At 47.0% G+C, this 26,617-nt stretch overlaps 1 protein-coding gene across 2 annotated transcripts in view; it reads left to right on the top strand.

Moving 5' to 3' along the window:
* LOC138809143 (E3 ubiquitin-protein ligase MARCHF3) overlaps window positions 1-13,406 on the top strand; it is a 152,150-nt gene extending 138,744 nt beyond the window's left edge. The window contains exons 4-5 of one of the 2 annotated variants that reach the window (XM_069995567.1): window positions 4,305-4,514; window positions 12,469-13,406. In XM_069995567.1, coding sequence (XP_069851668.1) covers window positions 4,305-4,514; window positions 12,469-12,627 — 369 coding nt within the window. In that variant the 3' untranslated portion in view covers window positions 12,628-13,406. The remainder of the gene's footprint in view (window positions 1-4,304; window positions 4,515-12,468) is intronic. The other variant, XM_069995568.1, reaches the window with a different exon arrangement.
* The last annotated feature ends 13,211 nt before the right edge of the window (window positions 13,407-26,617 follow it).

Genomic DNA, 26,617 nt, shown 5'->3' with positions numbered 1-26,617 from the left:
TGGTGTAAAACATATATGCTTGCACACACACACACACACACACACACACACACACACACACAGAGTAATAAGATCTTGACCCTCTTCTCAGTTCAGCCTCTGAATCACCTGAAGCAATCATTTACCCTTGCTAAGTAATTGGGATAATAATAACCTATTTCTGTTCTCTATTGTCATAGTGATCTTCCTAATATTTAGTCAAGGAAATAATGCTAATGCTTTGAGCTTCTTTGAAGTTATTGAGAGTTCTAAGATGGCCGGGCTAATATATTGCACTTGATCATTTGGCTATTTATATTAAATATTATTTATAATATTTATAATATTATAATAAAAATTATATTAATTTATATTTAATTATAATGGTGCATTTATATTCACAAATGAGTTTCCCCTTTCCTGAGTCTGAATGTTTTTATTTATTTCCACTTTTGAGCTGAGATTGACTTCTTTCAATATTCAGCTCATTTTTTAATTATTATTAAGTAGTTACACAAAGGAGTTACAATTCCATAAGTCATACAATTCCATATAAGTCCAATGGTTCTTGGTGAATATCCCCGCTTCCTTCATCCTCCCCCTATTCACCTCCTCTTGACTCTACCCTCAGGTTACGTATTGAATAAAATGACTGCACTTGCTCATCCTTCCTCCCTCCATTCCTGTGCCTCCCTACTCCTTTGCCCTCCTCCAGAACACATTTCCACTTCCTGGTACTCATTTTGAGAAACAGTATGTTAGGTGTTCAGAGGAGTTACACCTTTGGATTCCTCCCCAGACTCTGCCATGCTTTAATCAGTTTGTTTGTGAGTAATGCATTGATCCCTGTACATATTATCATGCGTGTTTGTATTTTATATCTAGCTTCCACATATTGAGAGAAACTATGCACCATTTATGTCTCTTAGCCTGGCTTACTTCACTTACCATGATTTGTTCTATATCCATTCATTTCCCTGCGAATGACAAAATATTATTCTTTCAAATGGATGAGTAAAATTCCATTGAATATAGGTACCACATTTTCTTGCTCATAGGGCATCTGGGCTATTTCTATACTTGGCTATTATGAATAGTATGGCAATGAACATGGATGTATAACTGTCTTTACAGTATCCTGACTTGCAATACTCTAGGCAGATGTCCAAGAGTGGCATTACTGGATCGTAGATTAGTACTATTTTTAGGGGATTTTTTTGTTTTTGTTTGTTTGTTTGTCAGTCATGGGGCTTAGAGTCAAGACCTGGGCACTGTCCCTGAGCTCTTTCACACAAGGCTAGCATTCTAGTGGAGCCACAGTACCACTTCTGTTTTTCTGGTGGTTAATTGGAGATAAGAGTCTCACAGACTTTCCTGCCTGGGCTGGTTTCAAACCATGAGCCTCAGATCTCAGTCTCCTGAGTAGCTAGGATTATAGGCATGAGCCACCAGCACCCAGCCTATGTTTAGTTTTTTTTGAGGAATCTCTAAACCTCCTTCCAGAGTGGTTGTACCAGTTTACACCACAGCAGCACAATAGGGTTCCCTTTCCCTGCATCCCCAACAGCATTTGTTTTTGTCTGAATTCTCCATGCTGGCCATTCTTACTGGGTGCGATGGAACCTCAGTGTTGTTTTGATGTGCATTCCCTTTATGGCGGGGGATGTTGAGCACTTCCTATGTGTTTATTGACCATTCCTACTTTTACTTCTAAGAAGTCTCTAACTCCTTTGCCCATTAGATTGGATTATTCATTTGAAGGGAGAGAATTAGTTTCTTGAGTTCCTTGTATATGTGGATATTAGGCCCTTGTCAGGTGTATAACTGGTAGAGATCTTCTCATAGTCTGTTTGCTATCCGTTTAGTTTAGTAACTATGTCCTTTGCTGGGCAGAAACCCCAGTAATCCCATATGTCAAGTCTCTCTCCAATTTGCTGTGCCTCTGGGATTCTCTTTAGAAAGTTCCTGCCTATGCTAATAAGTTCTAATGTTTTTCCTACTCTGTCTTGTAGTAGTTTCAGGGTTTCAGGTCTGATGTTGAAGTCTGATCTATTTTGAGTTGATATTGACAGGGATCTAATTTTTGTCTTCTCTACATGCGCGTCCAGTTTACCCAACACCAAGTATTGAAGAGACTGTTTCAGCCCATTTCTAAGGTCTTTATCCTGGAAGCTGGTGCCTTAGGGACAGAAGCAAACACCCACGAAAGCCTCCCACAAACTCCTCTGCTCACATAGTTATTAGCCTCTGCCACACCTTCTTCAACTTGCTTGCTCTTTCTACCTCTTCTGTTTCTCTCTACCCTCAAGCCTGACACTTCCTTCCCTTCTTTTTCAGTCATCGTCACTCACTCTTATCATCCCATCAGGATTCTCTCCCCACCAAGGGTTTTCTAAGATACACTGAGCAGACCATTTGGAACCTCTCCTTCATAGTCACAGCACTCCTGTTTAGCAAACAGCACTGCTGGGTATATGTTCCACTCTTATTGGTAAGGACAAGACAAAAGCAGAGTCCAGCTGGGTGCCAGAGGCTCACACCTGTACTCCTAGCTACTCAGGAGGCTCAGATCAGTGGATTGTGGGTCAAAGCCAGTCCAAGCAGGACACCCTGGGAGACCCATATCTCTACCAAATTACCAAAAAGAGCCAGAACTGGAGCTGTGGCTCAAGTGGCAGAGCACTAGCTTTGCACAAAAAGAAGCTCAGAGTCAGCTCCCAGGCCCTGAATTCAAGCCCCAGAATCAGCACCAAAAAAAAAAAAAAAGTCTACCAAGGTTACCCCATCATACCCCATCATTGGTGTTTGACCTCTCTCCCACTTGGAACTCCTCAGCCAGTGAGATGGAATGTCATTTGCGTGGGCTCCTGTTTTCATGCTAATCTAAGAAAATCCACCAGCCTCCTTACCAGTGAACCCTGGCATTGGTGTGTAAGCATGGGATTACATTGAGATCCCTCATCGAATACCCTAAAAGAAACATTTCAGCAGCTATCCATTGGTTACCCAAGTGGAAGGACAATATCTCTGTCTCCTTTCCTCATCTTTTAACCATAAAGTTTCATCTTTAATCTTCCAGGAAGCCTGGATTTTCCTGGTCCTTTCTGGGGTTGGTTTGGTCAAGATGAAGTGGTCCTAAGTGAAGGGGACCAGAGTCTTCAAGGCCAACCAAAGGGAGTTACTGAATCTATGAAGTCAGGAATCTCACTCTGTGTTGACAGTCCCCAAGACCATCCTCAGGCTTTATGGGTCATGGGAAGGACTCCCGGAGACTCAGAAGCCTTGTTATAGTCATTATATTTATGTCGCATAAGGAGAAGGTGCAGAGCCAAGGCTGCTTAGCTTCCCAGTATCCTTTTCCAGTGCAGTCTCATGCATATAGCCACAACTCATGGAAATGTGTACACACATTGTCTTGGTATCCAGGTCAGACAGACAGACAGACAGACAGATGACACTGGGGGTTAAACTCAGGGCCTGGCACTTGCTAGGATCATTTGAGCCACATCCTCAGTCTTTTTTATTTTAGTTCGTTTTTCAGCTAGTGTCCCATGACCTCTTTTCAAAGGAACCAGTCCAGAGCCAGTCCTAATAACAGACCTTTGCTGAAAATGTGCCAGATCTGAGCAACTAGACCTGCTGGGCTAAATCTCTGCACACATTCCTAGGGTCACATGACTAAACTTCTCATACATACCTCAGCTGCTACCTTCACATGACTGAAACAAAATACCTGAGGCATTTAATATACAAAGAAAAGTTTCATGTAGGCTGACGGTTCTGAAAGTTCAAGGCCAAAGTCAGCAGCTCCATTGGACTGATGACTGGCATGTCATGGCAGGAATACATATCAGAGTAAGAGGTCACATCTTGAGCCAGGGTCCCAGCAACCTCAGCTCAACCCTCTTAGCTCACTTCTTGAAGGCCCATAGTACCTCCTCATACACCCACCCTGGGGACCAAGCCTTTACCCAGAGACCTGTAGAGGGCACTGGTCCAAATTCTATCACCTTCAAGAGTCACATCTTCTCTACCTTCATGTGCGATCATTATGATTCACAACAGGAGCCTGGCCATTGGATGATTTTCACAAAAGGCAGGTTGTCTTCAGCAAGGACATTGGAAAGTGTCGTTGTGATGATCACAAGCATTATTATTCAGAGGCAGGGGCCTGGGAATGAGCCCTGGATGCCTCTTCACTGTGTGGGAACAGGACCGAGGTGCCGCTCTGCTGATTCTGACGTCACAGACACCCTTAAAGCAGTGTCTGCCCCACACCGGTATTTAACCTTCTCCCTTACTTTTCTTTGTCTCTTTTCTGGCAGTGGCTCAGAAATCCCGGCCCCCAGCACGAGAAGCGGACTCTGTTTGGAGACATGGTGTGCTTCTTATTTATCACCCCTCTGGCCACCATCTCGGGCTGGCTGTGTCTGCGGGGCGCTGTGGACCACCTGCACTTCAGTAGTCGGCTCGAAGCCGTGGGACTGATTGCACTCACTGTGGCACTCTTCACCATTTACCTCTTTTGGACCCTAGTAAGTATGGCCTGAGGCCCGGGCTTCAGGCCAACGGCAGCTGGCGGCCTCTCAATGGCATGGTCTTCCCTCTTACCTGTAGCCCTCTCTCCTGCCCAGCCAAAAACAGAGCTTCAGATGCTGGCATGGACGGTGGTGTATGTATGTGTCTGTCTGTCTGTCTGAACTGTAGGGGGGAAACATCAAATTAAAAAGCACCACCAATCGTAGTGGGAACACATCAAATTAAAAAACATCACCAATCAAAGACACACACCCTTTCTCACTGCTAGACTAGAACTCATCTGTTCTAAGGCATGGAGATCTCTTGCATATGCTCTTCACTTCCGCTGGGATTGTAGAGTGTTATGAATGATGCGCTTGGTCTCTGTGGCCACTGCCTGCAGGTATCAAGAACCCTTCTGGATGGTTATTTTTGTCTTCCTCTAACCCAGGCTTAAGTCTTCAGTGGACCTGGCGTTGCACTTTCCCTGATGATTATTCTATGTGTTGGAATTTTGAGTGTGTTGCCCATAAAAGCACTGATTTATCCAACAGAGAAGCTGCCACCAAAGAAAAGACATTTCCCAATAAGTGTTGCCTTTGTACCAGAAAGAATGTTTCAACATTTCTCTCTTTTCTTTTTCATCCTTCTAACTTCATACAGCAAAATGTTTGCTGTGGCACCAGTGGCAGCACACACAAAGTGCAAACCATTGCTCTGGCTTCCTGATGCTTCCCCTTGGGATGGCAGGGAAGGCATCGCTGTCTTCTACAATACATCCAGAAGCCAGGCCCTTGGCTTCCTGGCAGTACTCTTCTGCCATGTTGGCTTCTACTCTGAGCAACAGAACACTGTTGTTAAGCAGTAGGTGTTTCCTGTCTAAAGCTTTCCCATAACACAAGAGTCGGCATGCGGAAGCTCTGGTACTCATACTCCCCTTCCTATTCACTTCCATCATGTGACTCTGCCAGCTCTGTCCCTTCCCTCCTGGGAGAGGGCTCTGGCAATAAAGGGGGAGGGAGTATTTCCGTCTCAGGGACAGGGTCCTGACTTGAGCTTTAGAAAGCTGACTGTGTTCTAATGCTACAGCATTGCCATATGTTGTGATCAGTTTAGACATTCTGCTCCCAGACGAATATAACTGTCAGTGCTTCCTTTAAAAATGTCCACACTTCCAAAGTATGTCCTGTTCCATTGTGAAGCAAGCAGTGAAGTTGATCCGCATGTTTCTATTGTGAAGAGAGAAGGGTTAGAAATAAGAAATTAAATATTCTCTCCCAGAACTGGTGAATCACACCTGTAATCCTAGCTACTTGGGACACCAAGACCTAGAAGGTCAAAGTTCAGAGCCAGCCTGGACAGAAAAGTCCACAAAATTCCAGCTGCAATTAAATCAGCAAAATGATAGATTGGAGGCATGGCTCAGATGATAGAAAACCAGTTGTGAGCAAGAAAGCGAAGAAATATCTTGGGTTCAGACTGGTACAGGCACGCATGCACACACACCACAGAAATTAAATAGTCTAACTACGTGTTGTCTACACCACCTTGGAAAGTCATTTGGCCCCTCTGACCTCCAGGTCTTTATTGGTGAAGTGGTGATGGCACTCAGTGCATTCCCCCCAGAATGGTGAGACTGTGGGGAAAGAGCACCCAGAAAAGTACTTGGAAACTCATCATGAAACATCAGTTTTACCATATATAGATATTTCCTAGTCTATGATTTTCCTTTGAAGAGTCCTTATGATGAAGGATGGTTTGAGAGGAAACCCACAAACTGGGCTTTCAGACTCAATTTAAGGTCTTCACGCAAACCTGTTTAGCTAAGTATACATTTATCTAACAAGAAAGAACTGGGAGTGGTGAGGAGGAGGAAAAGAAATAGAAAGACTGCTTTCAGTGAAATGGATTCCCCTACTACATCGTCATCTCAGGTGAAAGAAAGGTTTGGGTGGGAAGCAGACCAGACTTGACTGTAATAGGCTGGTACGGTTCATTCCTTACAGCATTTAGAATCTACAGGCAACATGTTTAACCCAAGCTCTGGCATACTAATAGTCATATCTTTCTCTTCTTCCTTTCCTTCTTTTGGTCATTCTTTCTTTATTCCAGTACTGAGGCTTGAACTCAAATCTTTGTGCTCTTGCTTAGCTTTTCTGCTCAAGGCTAATAGTCTTCTGCTTAAGACACACTTCTAGGTCTAGCTTTTTGGGTGATTAACTGGAGATAGGAGCTACCTGCATTTATCAGCCTCGGCTGGCTTCCAACTGTAATCCTTAGATCTCTGCCACCTGAGTAGCTAGGATCACAGGTGTGAGCTCCCAGCATTGGCTGTAACTTTCCGTCTTCCTCTGGTACTTAGAGGAAATCATTGATAACCACAGGTCAGTGGTTACTGGGAGGATTTGGTGGATGACATCTGAGAATATACATCCCAGAGCCTAGCCCAGCGTGTGTCCAGACTCATCTTCCTGTGGCTTCCTAACACCCAGTTCCCCGACCCTCACAAAAAGCAAAGTACAGGCAGGAAAGAAAGACATTTCTCCCCTCTGACTGATGAGAGGAACGTGCTTGGCACCCGCTCAGGAATAGGTTATTGAATACGGAAAAGAACTCCTTCTCAGATAAATGCTGCACTGAGCAGCGGTGGCAAGCGCCGTAAGTCAGGACTGACAGCACTTGGAAACTGCCCTACGGCAGGAACCCATTGTAAACAAGCTGTCAAGCTTAAGGAGAATTTGCTGTGAAAATGCCTCAGAAAAACAAACACTGTTTTACTCCCAGGCCAGCTCCTCAGAGGAGCTTTCTGGAAGAGCCTGGAAGCCGTGCTGTGAGGAGGGTGGGCAAGCACACTTGGTCTCGGTGGCTTTAAGCCTTCTCCCAGCTCACGTGGCCACCAGGGCCCCACTTGACCAAACTCGGGGACCCTGCCCACCGCCCCCCAGCCTGCTGTGTTCAGAGGTATCCCTGGAATCCAGAAAAGCCAGGCTGTCACCCACAGGAAAGATACCAGAAACCAGAAACATCACGGTTCTCCTCTGGGACGCTCAGCACTGGCCAGAAGCTGAGTGGGCAGTAGCTGAAGGCACGGAGTGGACTGAGGGTTGTGGGTTCAACACCACATAGCCAGTGCCCAGCACGGTACATGTAAAGGAATGACCGTGCCTCAAAGATGACACCCAGGCACATGGATTGGTCATTTAAATTCTGGCTGTAGCCATGTGCCACTGGCTACGGTAGAAGCCTAGCTACTCAGAAGGCTGAGATCTGAACATTGCAAGCTCAAAGCCAGCCTAGGCAGGAAAGGCCATGCACCGGTGGCTCATGCCTATAATCTTAGCTAAGAAGACTGAGATCTGAGCTCGAAGCCAGCTCACAACCAGAACACAGTTTGAAGCCAGCCCAAGCAGGAAAGTCCACAAGACTCTTATCTCCAACTAATCACAGAAAAGGTTAGAAGCAGTATTATGGCTCAAGTGGGAGAGTGCTAGCCTTGAGCAAAAGGAGCTCAGGGACAGCACCAGGACTGGCCAAAAAAAAAAAAAAAACAGAAGTGGTGCAGTGGCTCAAATAGTAGAGTACTAGCCTTGAGGGGAAAAACGTTCAGTGATAGTTCCCAGGCCCAGCACATATGCACAAAAAGAAGATTCTTGTTGTAAATCAGACACTGGTGGCTCATGCCTAAATGCTAGCTACTGAAGAGGCTGAGATCTGAAAATCACAGTTCAAAGCCAACCTGAGCAGAAAGGTCCACAAGCCTCTTAACTCCAATTGACCAGCCAAAATCCATAAGTAGAATCTGGCTCAAGTGGTAGAACACCAGCCTTGACTGAAAAAGCTAAGCAGGAACATGAGAACCCTAAGTTCAAGCTCTAGTATGGGTAATAGTAGTTGTAGTAGTAGTAGTAATAACAACAACAACAAATGCTTATTTAAAGGAGCTGCAGTAGAATGCTGAATTTCTCCATGGCCACTCTCCCTTTCACAGCCCTCTTCTCTTCTGGGCTGCGTAAGAGATGAGTGAGCTAGGTTCATGGCAGGAAGATGACTAAGCAAATGGAAGTCCAGACTGCACCGCTGCATTTAAGTCACACCATGACTTCCAAAGAGAAAGCTGTCCGCTACAAGTCATAGCAAAACTTTATTCGCCACAGCCTGGGTCACCTCCCTGATGGGAGAGGTGGGCGCTAACATTTTCCTCCTCTTCCCCCTCCACCCCCCACCCCTGTTCATGTGATTACAACTCATTGTAAACAAACCTCACCCAGGATAGAAAGTTGGCTAAGGTCCTTCAGGTGAGTAAATGAATATACTTCAGGAAATCCATCTCATAAAGGCTGGGGTATTTTTGCTTTTGTTTCTTTGTAATACTAGAATTGGAACTCAGGGCCTCACACCTTGTTTATGGTACTCAACCACTTGAACAGTGCTTCCTGCCCTTTTTTGCTGTGGTTATTTTTCTCATAGTCACCAGTGTTTGCCATGATCCTCCTACCTATGTTTCATGCGTAGCTAGGATTACAGATACACACCACCACACCTGGCTTTTTGTGGGTAAAGAGGGGGTTCCTCATCCATTTTTTTTTCCTAGGTTGGCCTTGAACACTGATCCTCTCAATCTCTACTTTCTAAGTAGCTGGGATTGCAGAGTGAGCTCCAGAGGGAAGGTATTTTTTGGTCCGGTCGTGGGGCCTGAACTCTGGGCCTGGGCACTGTCCCTCAGCTCTTCAGCTCAAGGCTAGCGCTCTACCACTTGAGTCACAGCGCCACTTCCAGCTTTTTTCTTTTTCTTATGTGGTGCTGAGGAATCGAACCTAGGGCCTCAGGCATGCAAGGCAAGCGCTCTACCACTGAGCCACCTTCCCAGCCCTCTTTTCCTTTTTTTTAATAATGGCCAGATACCCTTTCTTCCTGCCCTCTTCTTTATTAAAGCCTCAAAATTTGGCTCCTAACATTATTGTTATGATGTGTTTTGGGTTTATGTTGTCATTTCTGCACTGCCTCTTTATGTCTCTAAATTAAGCCTCCTTTTTTCTGTGATAACAAAGTGCTGGGCGGGGGATTGTCTTGGAATATTTAGAGACAGGGCAGGCATTCACCTGGGGCTGCTTCAGACCCGTGCTCTCTCTCTCTCAGCCTGTGGCTCCGACTTCCTTTATTTTCCCTGCAAAGGAGTCATCTTCAGAAGATGCTTTCTTCTAAAAGACAGTAGTGGTTAGCAGCAATTAAAACGGCTTAGTGCGCACTCATCTGTCTGCACAAATGGGTTCTTTTCTTTATTTTTCCTTTTTAAATTTTAATTTCCTGGCCAAGGAACAGGGAGCTCTGCTAAGTCTTTGACACCGGTGTTCCAGAAAGTGGCGCTTCTTCAGCTTGAATGCTCATTGCAAGCACCTGGGATCTTGTTAGGAAGCGCTCTGATTCCTAAGGTCTGGGGGGGGGAACCCCATGTTCTTGATATTCTAACAAGCTCCCAGGAGACTCAGCATGAAGCCAGTTCATGACCACACTGACAACTAGGCAATTTCTCTCTCTCTCTCTCTCTCTCTCTCTCTCTCTCTCTCTCTCTCTCTCTCTCTCTCTCTCTCTCTCTCTCTCTCTCTCTCTCTCTCTCTCTCTCCCCCACTCCCTGCACCACCCAGCCCCCTTTCATTTTCCTATTTATCAAGAGTGTCACAAAACTATCTTCTTTTTCTTCCTCCTTTCCATATTTAACATATGAAAGACAGCAGGCTGGACCGCCTGACACCTGCAGGGTCGTGTGCTGAGTTCTTTATGTATGTTATCTGGACTATCATGGTGTATCTTGTACCCTCAAAAGGAGGTGGGCACTGGGTGGAGGATGAGGAGGGTACCAGCCCAGAGCACATGGCTCTGGAGCCTTCAGACACCTTAGCTTCTTCTGGGATTACTGAAGCTTGGTGTGCGCAGCTCTTCAGCACTGTGGGGAAGGAACTCTTGCTTTCGCCGTCCGGCTTTCCTGCAGCTCTGCCCGGCTCCAGAGCTCTTACATGGCCAGTTCTTCCTTAGCACCAACCCGTGTTTTACTCTTCCCAGCCATCGGCCCTGGGCTCAGACCTTGTAGCACCAAGCAGCCGTGGGACCAAATAGATGGGAGAGAATTAAGCTTTGAAAAAAAAAGAAAAGAAACAGGTCCATTTTGGCATGTTCAGGGCCTTTCAGAGAAAGCGCATCTGCATGGGGTTTAAAAGCTTATATTTCCACCCAAATGTCTCTGGCACTTGGCGTATGGCATGTGCTCACTCGCCTCAGAAATTCAAGTGGCCCTGAATTTCACCATCCTGCCAGGGAGGCTAATAATCCCTTTCTGATTATGGCCCGCTGGCTCCTTTACTTCCAGAAAGACTAAGTTCAAAACTATGGGATCAGCCTACTCCCTGACTCCCATGGTTCCTACCCGCAAGACAGTTAAACAGCCTAGAACTGGGTTGTCACCTCGAGCTCACAGGCTCCTGGCTTCATAGCACTTCATAGCATCTAATTAGAAACACTCACACAGATTGCTTTTTTTTTTTTTTTTTGAGGAGTTGCACTGGGGCTCAAATTCAGGGCGTCACAATTGCTCCACGGGCGTTCTATCACTGAAACCATGGCTCCAGCCCAGCTTTTTGCTGGTTATTTTGGAGATGGAGCCTAGTAGACTTTTCTGCCCAGGCTGGCCTTGGACAATGATCCTCCAGGTTTCAGCATCCTGAGAAGCTAGATTACACATGTGACCCACGGCCCCCAGCCCTGCTCCCCGGTCTGTAAAATTCATCTTCAAAACTGTACACTGAATTTTCTAGGCAAGCCATCGATTTATACTAGCCTCCAAAACAAACAGGTTCAAGTGTCTCATTCTCGGATTTTCTATAAAATCAAATCTTTTGGGGTGGAGTTATATTACAATTGATCATAATTGATCACTGCAAGCAATTGATCACTGTAAGCAAATATGTAAGAAGGCCAAATTTGAAGCAGTGTTACAATGAGAAAAGCATAAGATTTGGGGGAAGGAGGGGCATTACTGGGGCCTTGAACTCAGGGCCTCAAGCTCTCAGCTTTGTTGCTCATGGCTGGTGCTCTATGACTTGAACCATGCCTCTACCTGCAGCTTTTGCCAGGTAATTGGAGATAAAAGTCTCTCATACTTGTCTGTTTGGGCTGGCTTTGGACCTTGACTCAGATCTCAGCTTCCTGAGTAGCTAAAATTATAGCTATGAGCCACCGGCACCTAGTAAGATCATTATTTTTCCCAATGATTTTTTGCTTTCATTCACCCAGTAAGAAAGAGCAGCTGTGTCTGATTTAGTGTCTGATACTGAGCCAGGTGATGGGTGTGCAAAGAGGAATACAAGAAGCACCAGTCCTGCTCTTGAGACACTTCCAGGGCTTCAAGAGAGAAAAACAAGTACAATGACATAGAGGTGCACACCTGGGGCTACCACATTACACGTGTGCTGCTTGCCTGAAACACACTACGAAGATATCCCTGTGTCCCAGGGCAGTGTGTGGAAGTATGGAAGTACATAGAGCTCGAGCATCTGTCTCCCTCACTGAGAGGAACCTGGAGGGCAGGCCGGCCCCTTGTCCAGCTCATGCAGCTGGACACGGGCTGCCGGTGGCGCTCTTCTGTCCTGCTGTCTCCAGCTATGCTGATTTTGCACTGGGGTTCAAACTCGGGACCTCATGCTTGCTCAACTGGTGCTCTACCACTGAAGCCAGAGCACCACCAGCCCCAAATCAAATTGAATCTCAAAAAGAACCTTCCATTCCTGTTGATATCCTCACAATGCCCAGTGTGTGGAGGAGCGAAGGAAGCCACCAGGCTAACCTGCCCTGGGCTGCCGTAGGCCTCCGTGCTGCCAGCTCTCAGGAGCTGCTCAACGTGTGATGCATTTAGTTCTTGGACTGGTTAAACATCTACCTACCTTCTACCTATATACCTTCTCTTACCTTTCCCTCCCCCAGGTGTCATTTAGGTACCACTGTCGGCTATATAATGAATGGCGTCGGACCAATCAGAGGGTGATTCTCCTCATTCCAAAGTCTGTCAACATACCCTCCAACCAGCAGTCCTTGCTGGGCCTGCACTCAGTCAAGAGGAACTCAAAGGAGACCATTGTTTGATGGTTTTTGTGCAACTGCTTGGTTGATTCGTTGTTTGGAGATTGGAAGATTCTGCACTGGGGCCACGCACTGAGCTACACTCAGGCCTGTCCTTAACCTAAGGGTCTAAGAACACCAGAGCCATGTCCACACATTGCCCAAGCAGCAGCCTCCTCTGCCCGAAGAAAGCAAATGCTTTTGACTTCAAATCATGGATGCTGCACTGGTATGATACTTGCTAAGCTGCCAAACATGTTCATTTAGCAGATACTGTATGGAATTTTCTGAACACCTCTTTAACCTAGGAGGAAGGTTGTCTCGCTCAAAAGATGCAATTAAATTCTTCCTTTTTTATTACTATTTCAAATATATATAAATATATATATATATATAACTTAGATGATAATCAAAATCAAAAAACCAATGTAAAAACTGGTTTCTTGGTTTGGAGGGGGTTTTGTTTGGGTGAGTTTTCTGTTCCCCGGTTTCTACTGTGGGTTCTTTTGGGGTTATTTGATAGCCTGAGTGGTCTTTTTCATGTCTCTTACTCAAGGAGAGATCAAAATGACTGCGGAACAAGTCATACTGAAAGGGTGTTTTGTACTAAACTTCATTCAGTTATTCCGTTTTTAAAGGGAAAGGGAGTGTGGTAACTTTCCATGCGCCTGTGAGCTGTTTATTTAAATATCATTAAGGAAGGAAAAACAATATGTTGAGAAGCAAGCTCCTTGCAATTTGTTTGGTACTGACAGCTGATAGAAACTATTTTCTAATAATAAATATCCAGTGTGTGAAAGACACTGATTGCAACACTTTCTTTTCTTAATCATAAAACTTGTGAAGTTTCCCAATGTAGGTTTTAAAAAGAAAAAGAAAGGCTGGTGTTCACTCCCACCTCTTTTATGCCTGTCTTAATTCTGCACTCCTAATGAACTGGAGAGTCATTAGACTTTTCTAGGAACCTGAGACTGGTTTTGCATATCAATTAGCATCCCCATTGCTTTATTAAATTTCTGACTTGACAAGCGGGTGTGCCAAAAAAAATAAAATAAAACTCATGTTTGTAAACATAGCTACTCAGGAGGCTGAGATCTGATGATCATGGTTTGAAGCCAGCCCAGAGAGAAAAGTTGTGAAACTGCATCTCCAATTAGCCAGCAAAATGTCACACTGGAGGTCTGGTTCAACTGGTAGAGTGCCAGCCTTGAGCAAAGAAGCCAAACATGAGCACAAGGTTCTGAGGTCAAGCTCCAGTACCAACACAACACAAAACAAGACAAAACACTGTTCTAACAGCTGCGCTTAGTCTCAGACCCCTTTGGTTTCAACAAACAAACAAACAGTCCCTACAGTGCCTTTTTCTGACCTTCAGCCAAGTCTGTCAGGGCAGGAATCGACTTTTGCCAAGGCCTTGGAGCCTCCTGGCATCTGTGGTGGTGGTGATACCTGACATGGGCTCAGAAGCCAGGCAGAGAACACCAGCCTGGTGCTCCCTGGCTGCCCCCTCACGTGGAGACAGGGCCGGCCCAGCTCGGAAAGCTGGGAATCCAGATTTATAGAACATGACCCACACGTTCGGAGCATCCCTGCAGCCTCCGCCTTAGGCTCTCCACGTGGCGAGCCAGCCAAGGGCAGAGGATGGGTGGGCTCCAGAAGCACCTTGTCTGCAGATGCGTGGAGCAGATGCAGGTGTTCCAGAGTCGGCCCAGCCCTCCGTTCACAGCGTGGCCGTGAAGGCAGACAGCTGCATTGGGGGCCCAGTTCCCATGGGCTTGGTGGCTTGGGATAATAGATTTCCTCCTACACTCTTCCCTCAGATTCTTCAATTCCAGTAACAGGCATCGCCCCCCCCACACACACACACACACATTGTCCCTCCGGGCATCATTAGCTGCACCACTATCAACGTTTCTCAATTGACCTTCTTAAAATGCTGGACGCTACTGGCTGCATGCAGCTGTCACACTTTATACCACCAGGGCCAAGAGTCCGGCCTGCTAGCTCGTGAACTGAACTGTCTTGTTCAATGGCCCCCTCCCCCCCCCCCGCACCTGAGCTGTCAGGTGACACCTCTCCACTGACTGGCAGGACCTTCATGAGAGGACCCTGCAGCCCCCTCCAGAACATTCTCAGCATCCATCTCTGCTGAATTTGGGTGCAGAAGATTCCACCTACTTTGGTCATGAGCTGAGATACAACGACAGTGAAAAAGTCGGTGAGAGGCTAGGAGGGGGGGCTCTTTTTGCCTGTTGTAGCTACTCTGGAGGTCGAGAGCAGGAGGATCACAGTTCGAAGACCACCAGTGCAACACAAAGATATCAAGACCTCCTCTCAACCAATAAAATAGATGGCGTGGTGGCATGCACCTGCCATTCCCAGCTGCACAGGTAGCTCCAGTAACAGGACTGTGATCCTAGCTTGCCAGAATGTAGATGAGAAACTATTTGAAAAAGGACAAAGGCATGGCTGAAATGGTAAAACACCTGCCTGGCAAGGAGAAGGCTCTGAATTTAAACCCAGATATCACATGTGCCCATTTGCATGCGTGTGCACATGTACGTGCACATGCGCACACACACACACACACAGAGGCAAGTCCCAAGCAGCTCTTTGGGGCTCCAGGGCAGGGAAGGGTAGCACATTAGGACCATGTGTGTGTCAGGCCTCTGTCCCTCTCACCCCAGTTGAGTGGGTGACAGGGACACCCCTCCCCTAGCAGCCACAAAGAACACAGAAGCCACCAAGGGAGGGGGTCTAGGTCCCAAGGTTATCCAAGATAGGACAGCCTAGGGGACAGTAACATAAGTAGCAAGGTATGCAGTCAGGAGAGCATGGGACACTGCCCCTGGGCTCTGCACCTGCCTCTGTGGGGGGGAGGGGGAGGAGGGGGATTTCTAGTTGGCACAGAGACCCCAGTCACGTGGGTTACCACTAGCCCTGCTAACTGCTCTTTCTTTTTGAAAGATCATGAAAAAGAAAGCTAAATGTGGCAGCACAAGCTTGTAATCTCAGCCACTCAGGAGGCTGAGTTTTGAGTGTAGAGGCTCAGAAGCCAGCCAGGACAACAAATCCAAGTGACTCTTTATCTCCAATTAGCCAACAAAAATGCAGGAAGTAGACGTGTGACTTAAGTGGCAGAGTGCCAGCCATGAGCGGAAAAGCTGAACAAAGTCTCAAGAGGTCTTGAGTTCCAGCTCTGTACTGGCACCAAAACTAAGTAAATAAACAATGAAACACTGATGAAATGGTGCACACTTATACTCTCAGCCATTCAGGAAGTGGAGGTAGGAGGATTGAGATCTGCGGCCAGCTGAGCAAAAGCCCCAAGTTCTACCTGAGAAACTAAAAAGCAAAAGAACTGGCGCACGGGTAGAGCAGGCTGTCAGCTGTGAGTTCAGTCCCCAGCACCCCGGGCAGAGAAAGGCACGGGCAGGCAAAGGAACCTGGGGCTCTGACTTCTTGCACGGATTTTCTTACAAGGTTCTTGTTCCTCTACATTCCTGGCTGTGGTTGGACTCCATTTTTCTTGAGAATGATTCAGTCATGAGGAAGCAGGAAGGGAAATCTACTCAAGTGCAGCACGGTCCGCTTGCACCTTCTACAGAGAGCTGAACAGACCAGTGCCTCAAGGAACGGCACTTCCCAGTGAAAGAAAAAGGAATCATTTGGAAGTGATGTCTCCCATTCTCCTGCTTCCTTTCCCTGCGTAATGGGGCCTGTCACCTGTAGCCACAATTCTGTCTTCAGAGAAAGTCATCTGGGACATGAAAAGGTCAAAGGAGAAGGGGAGGTGTACATGGAACTTCACCTGCATTCTCCTTTCCTCCCAGGGCCTCCGGCCCCTCTGTCTGCTCCATCTTGTAACTGGGCCTGGGCCACAGCTCCCTCCCCACGCTCCAAGCCCTCGGCCTTCTCCACAGCCACGTGGCCCTCCCAGCTGCCCACACTGGGGGTGCCCAAATCCCAACATCCCAACACCCCGAGGAAGACACACAGCTGGCAAGTGAAATCAATGCTTCCTTTCTACTACCATCCAGAATGTTCAAGAAGCTGCCTGGAGATGGTCTCCACAGCTGGTAGAAAGTCCCCAGACTCAGAAACAAAATGGGACTTGGGCAGTCTGAAGGGACAGGATTCCAGATGACGTTAGGAAGAGACGGCGGGACCCACAGTGGCCTGGCCGATGCCTGCCTTCCTGGTGTAGGCCACAGAGGATGCCCTGACCTGCCCAACATTCTGCTAGTGAATCCTGAGCCACTGCAGATGCATGGGCTCCCTCCGTCCTCCTGGGGGGCATCGCGACCAGCAAGCTTCCCAGCATCTGCCTTGTCCTCTGCCCTTCTGGTTGCTCTGGGCGATTCTGGCCGTTCCCCCAATACAGTCAAGTGAAGAAAGCAGCCAGAGTCAGACAAACAAGTTCAAATCTTGACGCTGCCTTGTCCAGGCTGCTTGTTGTGGGACAGCCCCCCAGCTGCTGGGCCTGAGGTTTTGCCTCTGTAAAATAGGGATACTGTCTCCCTCACCCTGTCCTGATTTGGGGAAATTAGCTCCCAGTACTCCATGAAGGAAGAGCGATGTCTTCCCTTGTCCCCTTTCCCGTTCTGTTCTCTGTTGCTACCGTCTGATTCTCAAGGAACAATTTTGATTATCCATTTGAATGACCATATATAGTTTTAAACTTTTTTTTAAAGAGGGGCTAATCTTAAACAATCAACAGATATTTATCGAGCATTGGGTTGCGGGTGGGAGAGGGCTGCAAAAAGACCATTCTGGACATTGAAAATACTAACATGATTAAGAGCTTTGAATTATGTGGAGATTTCCTGAAAATGCTTATGACTAATTGAGACTTCATTGCAGATAACAAATTTGCTAGGTCTGGATTTAAACAACAGAGAAAAACAAACACAATTCATCAGTCATCTGCATTCCTAGTAATGAGGCAATTGTCAGTCATATATCATATATCTAGGGATTTTTATTTTTCGAACGCTCCATTTCTATGCATAAAGGCAACAGGGAGAGGTGATGTGGAAGTCCTGCTTTGTTTTGAAACACTCTCTATTTTGGAACACATATTTTACCTACTGAGGTCACAGTTTCCCCATCAAGAAAAGATAGAGGTCCAAGCAGAGATATATTTTTTTTTTTTGCATTTGAAGCATTTTTATTTCCTTTTTAAAAAAACATTCCATTTGCTGACATGTATTTTGATGCTATTGTTTTATATGATCATATGCATATGGGTAAGTGTGTCTTTGTGTTCCTCTCCTAAGAGTCTCCGCCTTTGGTCCTACTGTGCTTGAATGTCTAGAGTTCTGCATAATTTACCATGTCCTGATGTATTTAGATCTAGCTTCCACATGTGAGAGAAAACATGCTCCATTTATCCCTCTGAGCTTGGCTTACCTCACTTAACATGATTTGTTCTAAGTCTATCCATTTCCCCCAGTAGAGACTTTTATTTATGGGTATCAGATACAAAGAACCTATAACGATCACAGCATATCACCACTTACTTCGCTGGGACTGTGTGTATGTTCGTGTGTGTGTGTGTGTGTGTGTGTGTGTGTGTGTGTGTGTGTGTGTGTGTGTGTGTGTGTGTGTGTGTGTGTGTGTAACGATCACAGCATATCACCACTTACTTCGCTGGGACTGTGTGTATGTTCGTGTGTGTGTGTGTGTGTGTGTGTGTGTGTGTGTGTGTGTGTGTGTGTGTGTGTGTGTGTGTGTGTGTGTGTGTGTTGGGGCTTGAACTTGGGATGGTATCATCCCATAGATTTTTTTTCCTCAGGGCTGGTGGGGAGCCATTGCTCCACTTCTTTTTGGTGGTTAATTAGAGGTAAGAGTCTCACAGACTTTCCTGCTTGAACTTAAGTCTCAGATCTCAGCCTCCTGGATAGCTAGGATATAGCATGAGCCACTGGCACCCAGCTTTAGAACTTATCTTTTTTCTCACTATTTTCCATCCTCTATTTCATTTATTTTGGCCTTCTCTTTATTATTTCTTCTTTTTTTGTTATATTGTTTTTGGCTTTTGCCAGTACCAGCTTTTGAACTCAGCTCCTTGAATTGACCTGTAACACTTGAGCCATGATTCCAGCCTCTCCTCCCAGCTCCGTTAATTGGATACAGAGTCTCCGGGAATTTTTGCCCAGGCAAGCTTAAAGCCAGACCCTCTGGCTCTCAACCTGCTGAATAGCTAGGATTACAGGCATAAGCTAGTGGCACTGGGCTTGTTTTCTCTCATACTTATTTTGGTCTTTTTTATCTTAGAACGGATTACTTACACCTACAGAGGTTTTTGTTTTTGTTTTTGTTTTTTTGGGTCCGGTCATAGGGCCTGAACTCTGGGCCTGGGCACTGTCCCTATGTTCTTCAGCTCAAGGCTAGCGCTCTACCACTTGAGCCACAGCGCCACTTCCGGCTTCTTTCTTTTTGCTTATGTGGTACTGAGGAATTGAACCCAGGGCCTCAGGCATTCAAGGCAAGCGCTCTACCACTGAGCCATCTTCCCAGCCCCCTACAGAGTTTTTTATAAGTACTATCTTATCCACCACAATTTTTAAAAAATGTTTAAATTTAAGTATTTTGAAATTTCTCATATCCTTCTTTAACCCAAGAGCCCTGATATAGTAAGCTTTTAGTGTTCATCAAATACACAGAGATGGGGGGGCTAGAATGCCTTATTGTTTTGTTTGGTGTTTCAGTAATGACAACATTACGTTATAGTCAAAGAACTATGATCTCTGATAGTGGTTGAAATGATGAATTTTGTGGCTTACTGTGATTGGCTGCTGCAATTATATGTGCATCTGCTACATATCTATGCAAAGTGTGTGACTATTGGCTTTTTCATGTTTGATCTATCAGTTTCTTGGAGGGAAATTTAAATTGTTCTGGTGACGGTTATTTCTCCTGTCCTTTGAGTGAGTGACTGCTCTGCGCATTTGGAGCTACACTGATAGCTTTATCTTTATCATCGGGTCTTCTTTGTGTATTGTTCCTCTTACCAAAATACAATATCCATGCTGTCACTTTGATGTTTTTTCTTCTGATAGTAATAGTAAATATTTCTATAAATCTGTGTGTGTGTGTGTGTGTGTGTATGTGTGTGTGTGTGTGTGTACTGGGGGCTGATCTCAGGGCCTGGAGCTTGCGCGACACAGAGCCACACACCCCAGCACCTTTTAGCACTGGCTGTCTTCAAGACAGGTTACTGGTGTGTGTCTGAACTCCCCGGAGGCGACAGGCTCGGCCCCGGCCCGCGTGATGGGGGCAGGCGGAGCCTGGAAAACTTGTATGCCCGGGCTGGCCTTGAGTCTGCCTTGCTCCTCTGCCGCCCTCGGACTAGCACGGCAGGCTGGACCCTCTGCCGCCCTCGGGCTGGCACGGCAGGCTGGACCCTCTGCCGCCCTCGGACTAGCACGGCAGGCTGGACCTTCTGCCGCCATCGGACTAGCACGGCAGGCTGGACCCTCTGCCGCCCTCGGGCTGGCACGGCAGGCTGGACCCTCTGCCGCCCTCGGGCTGGCACGGCAGGCTGGACCCTCTGCCGCCCTCGGGCTGGCACGGCAGGCTGGACCCTCTGCCGCCCTCGGGCTGGCACGGCAGGCTCGCGCAGCCGCACTCAGCCCCTCTGCGTCCCCGGGGCGCGGACTCCACCTGCTCCTCAGAGGTGGCGTGAACAGTGAGCAGGACGGAGGCTGCAGGTCCCCGGGGGTGGCCGCGTGCTCTCGTGTGGCGCGGGAGGGGGGGTGGGGGGAGACGGGGACGAGGGCTGGGTCTAAACCGCAGCGCCAGAGCACCGGCTCCCGGCGTGCACCCCACCGTCTCGGCCACGCCCACCAGGACTCAGCCACACCCCCATCTCTGCCTGCCCATGAGACCTGGCCACGCCCACCAGGACTCAGCCACACCCCCATCTCTGCCTGCCCATGAGACCTGGCCACGCCCACCAAGACTGAGCCACACCCCCATCTCTGCCTGCCCACGAGGCCCAGCCACGCCCACCAGGACTCAGCCACGCCCACTGTGAAGCCACACCCCTCGTCCAGGGAAGTCACAGGTAGGAAGGGCAGGAAAGCCCTGGGGCATCCTACCCACACTGACCTACAGCCGGCCTAGCGGCCTTCCTAGCCAGCCGTCGGACGTCAATAAAAGGAGGCCGGTCAGATGTCACCAAGGCAGGGTTCTCAGCAGCTCCAATGAGTGGGCGCTGCATAATTCCTTTACACAGCTTGAAGGATGGCAGCGAATGCGAGGTGGAAATTGACTCCTCACGCAGACAAACCAAATATTAACAAACCTGAACCTAGCGGGGAGTGTGAACAGGGTATGAGTTCAAGCCCCAGTGCACATTCCTGCCAACATAAGACCTACTATGTGGGTATGACATTTTCACAAGATCCAACAATCTAATTTCTCCCATCAGCTCTCTAAGAGGACTTTTAGTCCCACTACAAATAGGGAACTTGAGACACCTAGTACTCGTTTTTTTCAGGTGACAGCAGCTTTCTGTCTTTAGCTGCTATTCTTAACAGTGAGTTTCCATTCAGAGCTGGCTCAAAGGTAAAGCAATGCTGCTTATTTTATTTGAATCCAGTCTGTGGGGGTCGATCTGCCTGGAAAGTACAAATTATGTACATAATGTGTGACTATACTTGGAATGCTTTAAAGAATGGTCGATTTGGGTTAAAATTTCTTGCCTTTTTAATCAGAGCTGACTCACCAGTTCCAATAATTCCTGTTATTCGTGGCCTCCCCCTCCACCCACGAGGGCAACTGTAATGTTCTAGCATGAGCCTCAGCTTCTTGCTGCCACCCCAACCCTCTGCTGAGCTTTTCTTGTAGTAACCATCTCCCAAAGGAGACTAAAATCAGCACACTTCATTATCCCCCGTGGCAGGAACTGTTCACCCCGAAACCCAGCCAACTTGGCAAGGGTTCCGTCCACCAGTCGTGATTTCGTGTGTCCGTTGAATAGCTTGTTTTCTGCAATAGTAGAAAATGAGTTGAGTGTTGAGCAAAAACGTGGGCTGCAGAAAACACCACCGGTTCCCGGATCCCAAGCCCATCTGCTGGGCTGTCAGGTTTGAAACACTTGGTCATGTCTACCATGTCCACAGTAGCTGCTGTTTGCTTGTTGGGTGTGTCTGCCATTCGTTGGATTAACATTATTAGCAAGAACAGACTTCACATGAGGGCTTGGGGAGGATCTGACAGCTTGGAATTGTTCCCACCAAAACTTGCCACATTTGCACCCATAAACTGGCGAGATGATTGCTGTCTGACCAATGCGGGGGACCGCGGGAAAGGCAGACCGGCCGGTCACACCTGGAGCTGTGAGAAGCTGGGGCTCTTCAAGCAAAGGACTCGCTCTCACGTTCACGTTCCCATGCATCGGGCAGTGCCTGGCCAACCTCAGTCCTGCGGCACACGCTGCCGAAGCGGTGACAGACACCTCGGGGCCCTTCTCTCAACTGCAAACCACACCAGCAGCACTCAGCTGATGGGGTTTGGTGGGCAGAGTGGATGTTGCAAACTGCACTGTGATCACCGAGTGGTTGCTCTTTTCCTATGTGAGAATGAGGATCCCACGAAAGCCCAGGAAAGCCCGGCAATCAACGCCTGCACTTCCCTCCCTGCCCAGAACCCACTCTTGTCCACCTGATTCAACTCAGTGTCACCTGGCTGCATGGGAGGACTTACTGACCCTGCTTCCATCTTCCTGTGGAATTTTTGGCATTAGGTCATCCTGAGTCACCCAGAACCTTCTCCCCAGGCCTGGAATCGCAGCACTTGCCTTCCTGTAGCCCCTGCCAACGTCTCCAAGACCGGAGGCCGGAGGCTGGAGGCCAGCCCAACACTTCTCTTTGGAGGAAGAATGACTTTTTCAGCTCTTGCATTTTTTTCCCAAGGTGCAAATTTCCTAATAACTTCTCTCTTAACAGGCCTGGAACTTAAAAAGAGAAATGGTCTGCCGAGACAGCTGGGAAAAGTCTCGGACCCAGCAGGACAAAGGCGCAGGAAGCTGGCAGAGGGTGAGGAAGGCAAGCCCCGCCCCCAGCCTCTGAAAGACAAGGAACCAATGCCAAGGGCTAAGTCAAAAAGTAATGTATTTTTCAGGGCCGCCCAGCCCAGGAGGCTCCTTGACTCAGATGTGGAGAATGCAGGGAAGGGAGGAAGGGGAACAAGGGGGCTGGCACTCAGAGCTTGGGAAAGTTGATAATGAGCAGTCATCTTGGAGACCAGGCTCAGCCATGATGCTAGAAAGCCAGTTCCCAGCCACAGCACAATGAGACATCTGTGGCTCCCGCTGATTCTCACTGGACACTGGCTAGCACTGTGGCCAAGCTTAGGTCATGGGACTTAAGACTATCAGAGGGCTGGAGTGGAATGTGCATGTGTGCTCTGCTGACCAAACCTGACCGCTTGAGAATACTCAGACAGAAAGGCCAAAAAAAAGTAAGTGAACCTCGCAAAAAGACCTCTGGCCTGGCACAGCTGCACATGCAATCTGCCCAGGCCAGACCATGGAGAAAGGCAAACGTTTGGACATCACACTAGCACAGGCCAAGTAACACCAGTGTCAATAAAAGTGGGTGGGACTTATTTGAAATCAAAGATGTCAACCTCAAGGACTGAGGCTGCAACTCTAGCAGAATAATGCAGTAATGTGGTTTAAAAAAAAAAGCAACCATGGAAATGGAGAGCGCCTCTCTAAGAGCAAACCTGGCTGCCATTTAAACTGATAATTCCAACTCCAGTTGCTGGAGGAAACTCACACAATCAATCTGGACGAATGTGTTTTATTTACCCATCCTGGGGCACCCATTACTTACATCGAGTGCTGGATTCTTATTCTAAGTATCACCAGATGCTCTTCAAGTCTACTGTATTACAACTGCCAGCTTTTCTCACTACCTAATTAAAGTGTTGATTTTTATAATCTTATAAGTAATTAGGCTCCTGGATGGGCTGTCTCCTTAAATCAGGTGTGTTTTGTCTCTGGAGAAAGTCAGCAGAGGAAGGAATTACTGTGCTGTGAAGGAAAAAGCATTCTTGTGGAAAAGGCAAAAGGCATAGCAAATGGCCGCTACTCTGCCGCCCCCTTGTGGTGGCCCTCTGGAATAGCCAAGCAGCAGCGGCTCCCAGCCATCCTTCACTAATATTCCAGCTCAACACATGTGACTGTCATTCCTGTTAATAACTTCAAGCAAGACTTCTGGGTGTTTTTCTTATGTTTGTCCTTAACATTTCCCTCATTCTCAATCAATTTGGTTTGACAGTCCCTTTAGGAAGGCATGCAGAAAAAAAGGAGACATTCAACTTCAGAATATGAGGCTCTGGCAATGTAAACATTATGATACCAGGCCCTCTCTTCTTGACTCAAAAAGTGACCTCTAGCAACCCATCGCCCCCCACCCCCAACCCTCAGTAGCACCTCTTAAAAATTCGCATTCATACTGCTACTTCATGTCAAGCCAATGAACCAGATGGAATTAACTGGAGGATTTTTTTAAAACCTCTCTCATTTTAAAATGTGCTTTTCAAATCAATTTCTCTGTAATGTTAGATGTGATGAGTAGGCGGGAAGAAGCCACTGAACGTGAGAGGACAATGATTTAGAAAGATACACATACACCCCCTTCATTCCACTAAAACAGAATACATTTTGTTTTACTATAGAGCCAAGCTTAAGAGAAAAACCTAGAAATTTCCAGGCATCACAGAAACCTCCAAATGTGAAATGTGGCCAGGTGCCCATGGCTTACGCCTGTAATCCTAACTACTCACAAGGCTGAAATCTGAGCGTCATGGTTCAAAGCCAGCCCCAGAAGAAAAGTCTGTGAGACTCTTATCTCCAATTAATTGCCAAAAAGGCACAAGAGCTGTGGCTCAAATGGTAGAGTGCAAATAATCTGAGACAACACCCAGGAACCTTTTTTAAGCCCCAGGACCAGCTCAAAGAAAAAACCTGAAATCTGATGCCTAAAAGTGGGCCCAAGGAAGGGAGGACAGATATAGAATGGAGAGCGTGCTAGAAGCCAAGAACCCCCAGTGCTCCCACACCCTACATCGCCACACACAGCTTCCCAACCCAGAGCAGAAGCCAAGGGACTTACCTGAGTGTTCAGGTAACTCGCCTAAGAAAAACAGGATCCCAAGCTTAAGGCTTATACCATAAGCCAAGAAAACACATCACCAGGATGGACCAGGGATGCTCCATCAACTCTGGAGTAGACCAGATGCACCAAAACCCTGCCATGTGACTCTCTTCAGATAGCCTTTGCTGGAGATGCGCTCACAATCCTAAAAGCCCCAGGAGGAAGAGTTAATGAGTTCCCTAGAACACAAGTATCAGGACTATAAAATCAATGACTGAAGGGTTTGGCTTTATGGTGTTGAGGACTGGACCCAAGCATGTATGTGCCAGTGTACGTGCCAGAGAAGCGGCCTGCCACGTAAGCCAAGTACAGACAGTCCTTTTGTTCTGAGCTAGGGCTCTGCCACTGCTTTCCTCCAGCTGGCCTTCACAATGCTTCTGCCTGGATTAAAATAGCACAACCTTAAAGTGGTTTTCAAATAGAAATTTTTTAAAGCACAGGAAAATCTGAAAAAGAATCACAGCCAACTTCAGAAATGAGAAGTAAATGAAGTTAGAAACTGGATCAACCGAGAGCTGGGCAGACTGAAGACAGATTTAGTTGAAATAAATAAGGTATTACTAAGATAGCACAGAGAAAGCTAAGATACTCAATGTAAGGCTAAAGAAATCGCTAAGAACCAAGAATGAGGTGAGATAATTTTCCAAAAACAACACTTGCATTGGTGGCTCACACCTCATTACTCAGCAGACTGAGATCTGAGAATCAAGGTTTGAAGCCAACTGGACAGCAAAGTCCATGTGGCTCTTATCTGCAATTAACCACTAGCCAAAAAAAAAGAGCTCAAAGTGGAGCTCTGGTTCAAGTGGTTAGAGCTTCAGCCTTGAACAAAAACACTGAGGGACAGTGCCCAGGCCCTGAGTTCAAACCTAAAACAACAACAAAAAATGTACTGAGAATGTTCTTAGTGGAGATATCTTAGTGAAGATGCGAGGAGTGAAAGTCTTTATCGAAACACAATGGTAAAACCAGAACACAGAAGGCACACGGACAAAAGGTGCTGTGTGTGTTCCAAAATACTTCAAACTGTGTTCAGATTTACATGCTGTTTACCTAACAACCACTTACAGAGACACGATTTCAAGACCTCTCATGGCTCAGTATTTGCTGCTCAATTCCAGAAAACACTGAGTTTGTGTAAACAGAGTCAACAAGGTCCTGCTACCCAGCCTGGGGCACCCATTACTTAAATGTTGAGTACTGGATTCTTTATTCTAAGTATCACCAGACACTATACAATTCTACTGTATTACAACTGCCAGCTTTTCTCACTGCCTAATTAAAGTGTTGATTTTTATAACCTTATAATAAAGCACCTGCAATATGTTTGATGAAAAGAACCCCATCATGTGGCAAAACGTTTCACAAACATGGCTCATCAAGACAAATCTGTGTGGAGATGCTATGGTTTTATCTGCTTCGCCAGTCAGGACTCCTGACCTGGCATTTATCTCCTATCTACGACAGCTCCAGAGCGCACACTTCATCTCTGGAACACAGTAATTTGGGATTTTCTGAGCTCTTTTCAAGTGAAGCTGGTAGTCTCTGCATAGCTGCTCACTGCAGGAATGTGTAAGAGGACAGCCCACACTGGGTCTGAAAGACCAGCTTAGCGCCTGAGATCGCCTGTGTCCCAGGCCAGCCTCACACATTCTGCACCAGCAAGAAGACCTGCCTGTGCTAAACAAAACCCAAACCACACTAGCCACACCCTAATTACCATTACCCAACAGAACACCTTTTATTTCCTACCATTCAATTATTCCTCTATAAAGTGGGTTTACTGATTTTCTTCCCCTCCATCCCTCAACAGCAAAAGACTCTAAAAAATTAGTATTTTC

This window comes from Dipodomys merriami, unplaced genomic scaffold (genome assembly GCF_024711535.1).
Source record: "Dipodomys merriami isolate MVZ:Mamm:240054 unplaced genomic scaffold, mDipMer1.0.p SCAF_487, whole genome shotgun sequence".
Lineage (NCBI taxonomy): Eukaryota > Metazoa > Chordata > Mammalia > Rodentia > Heteromyidae > Dipodomys > Dipodomys merriami.
The sequence above is the reverse complement of the archived record's forward strand: the minus strand, read 5'-3'. Positions and strand labels throughout refer to the sequence as shown.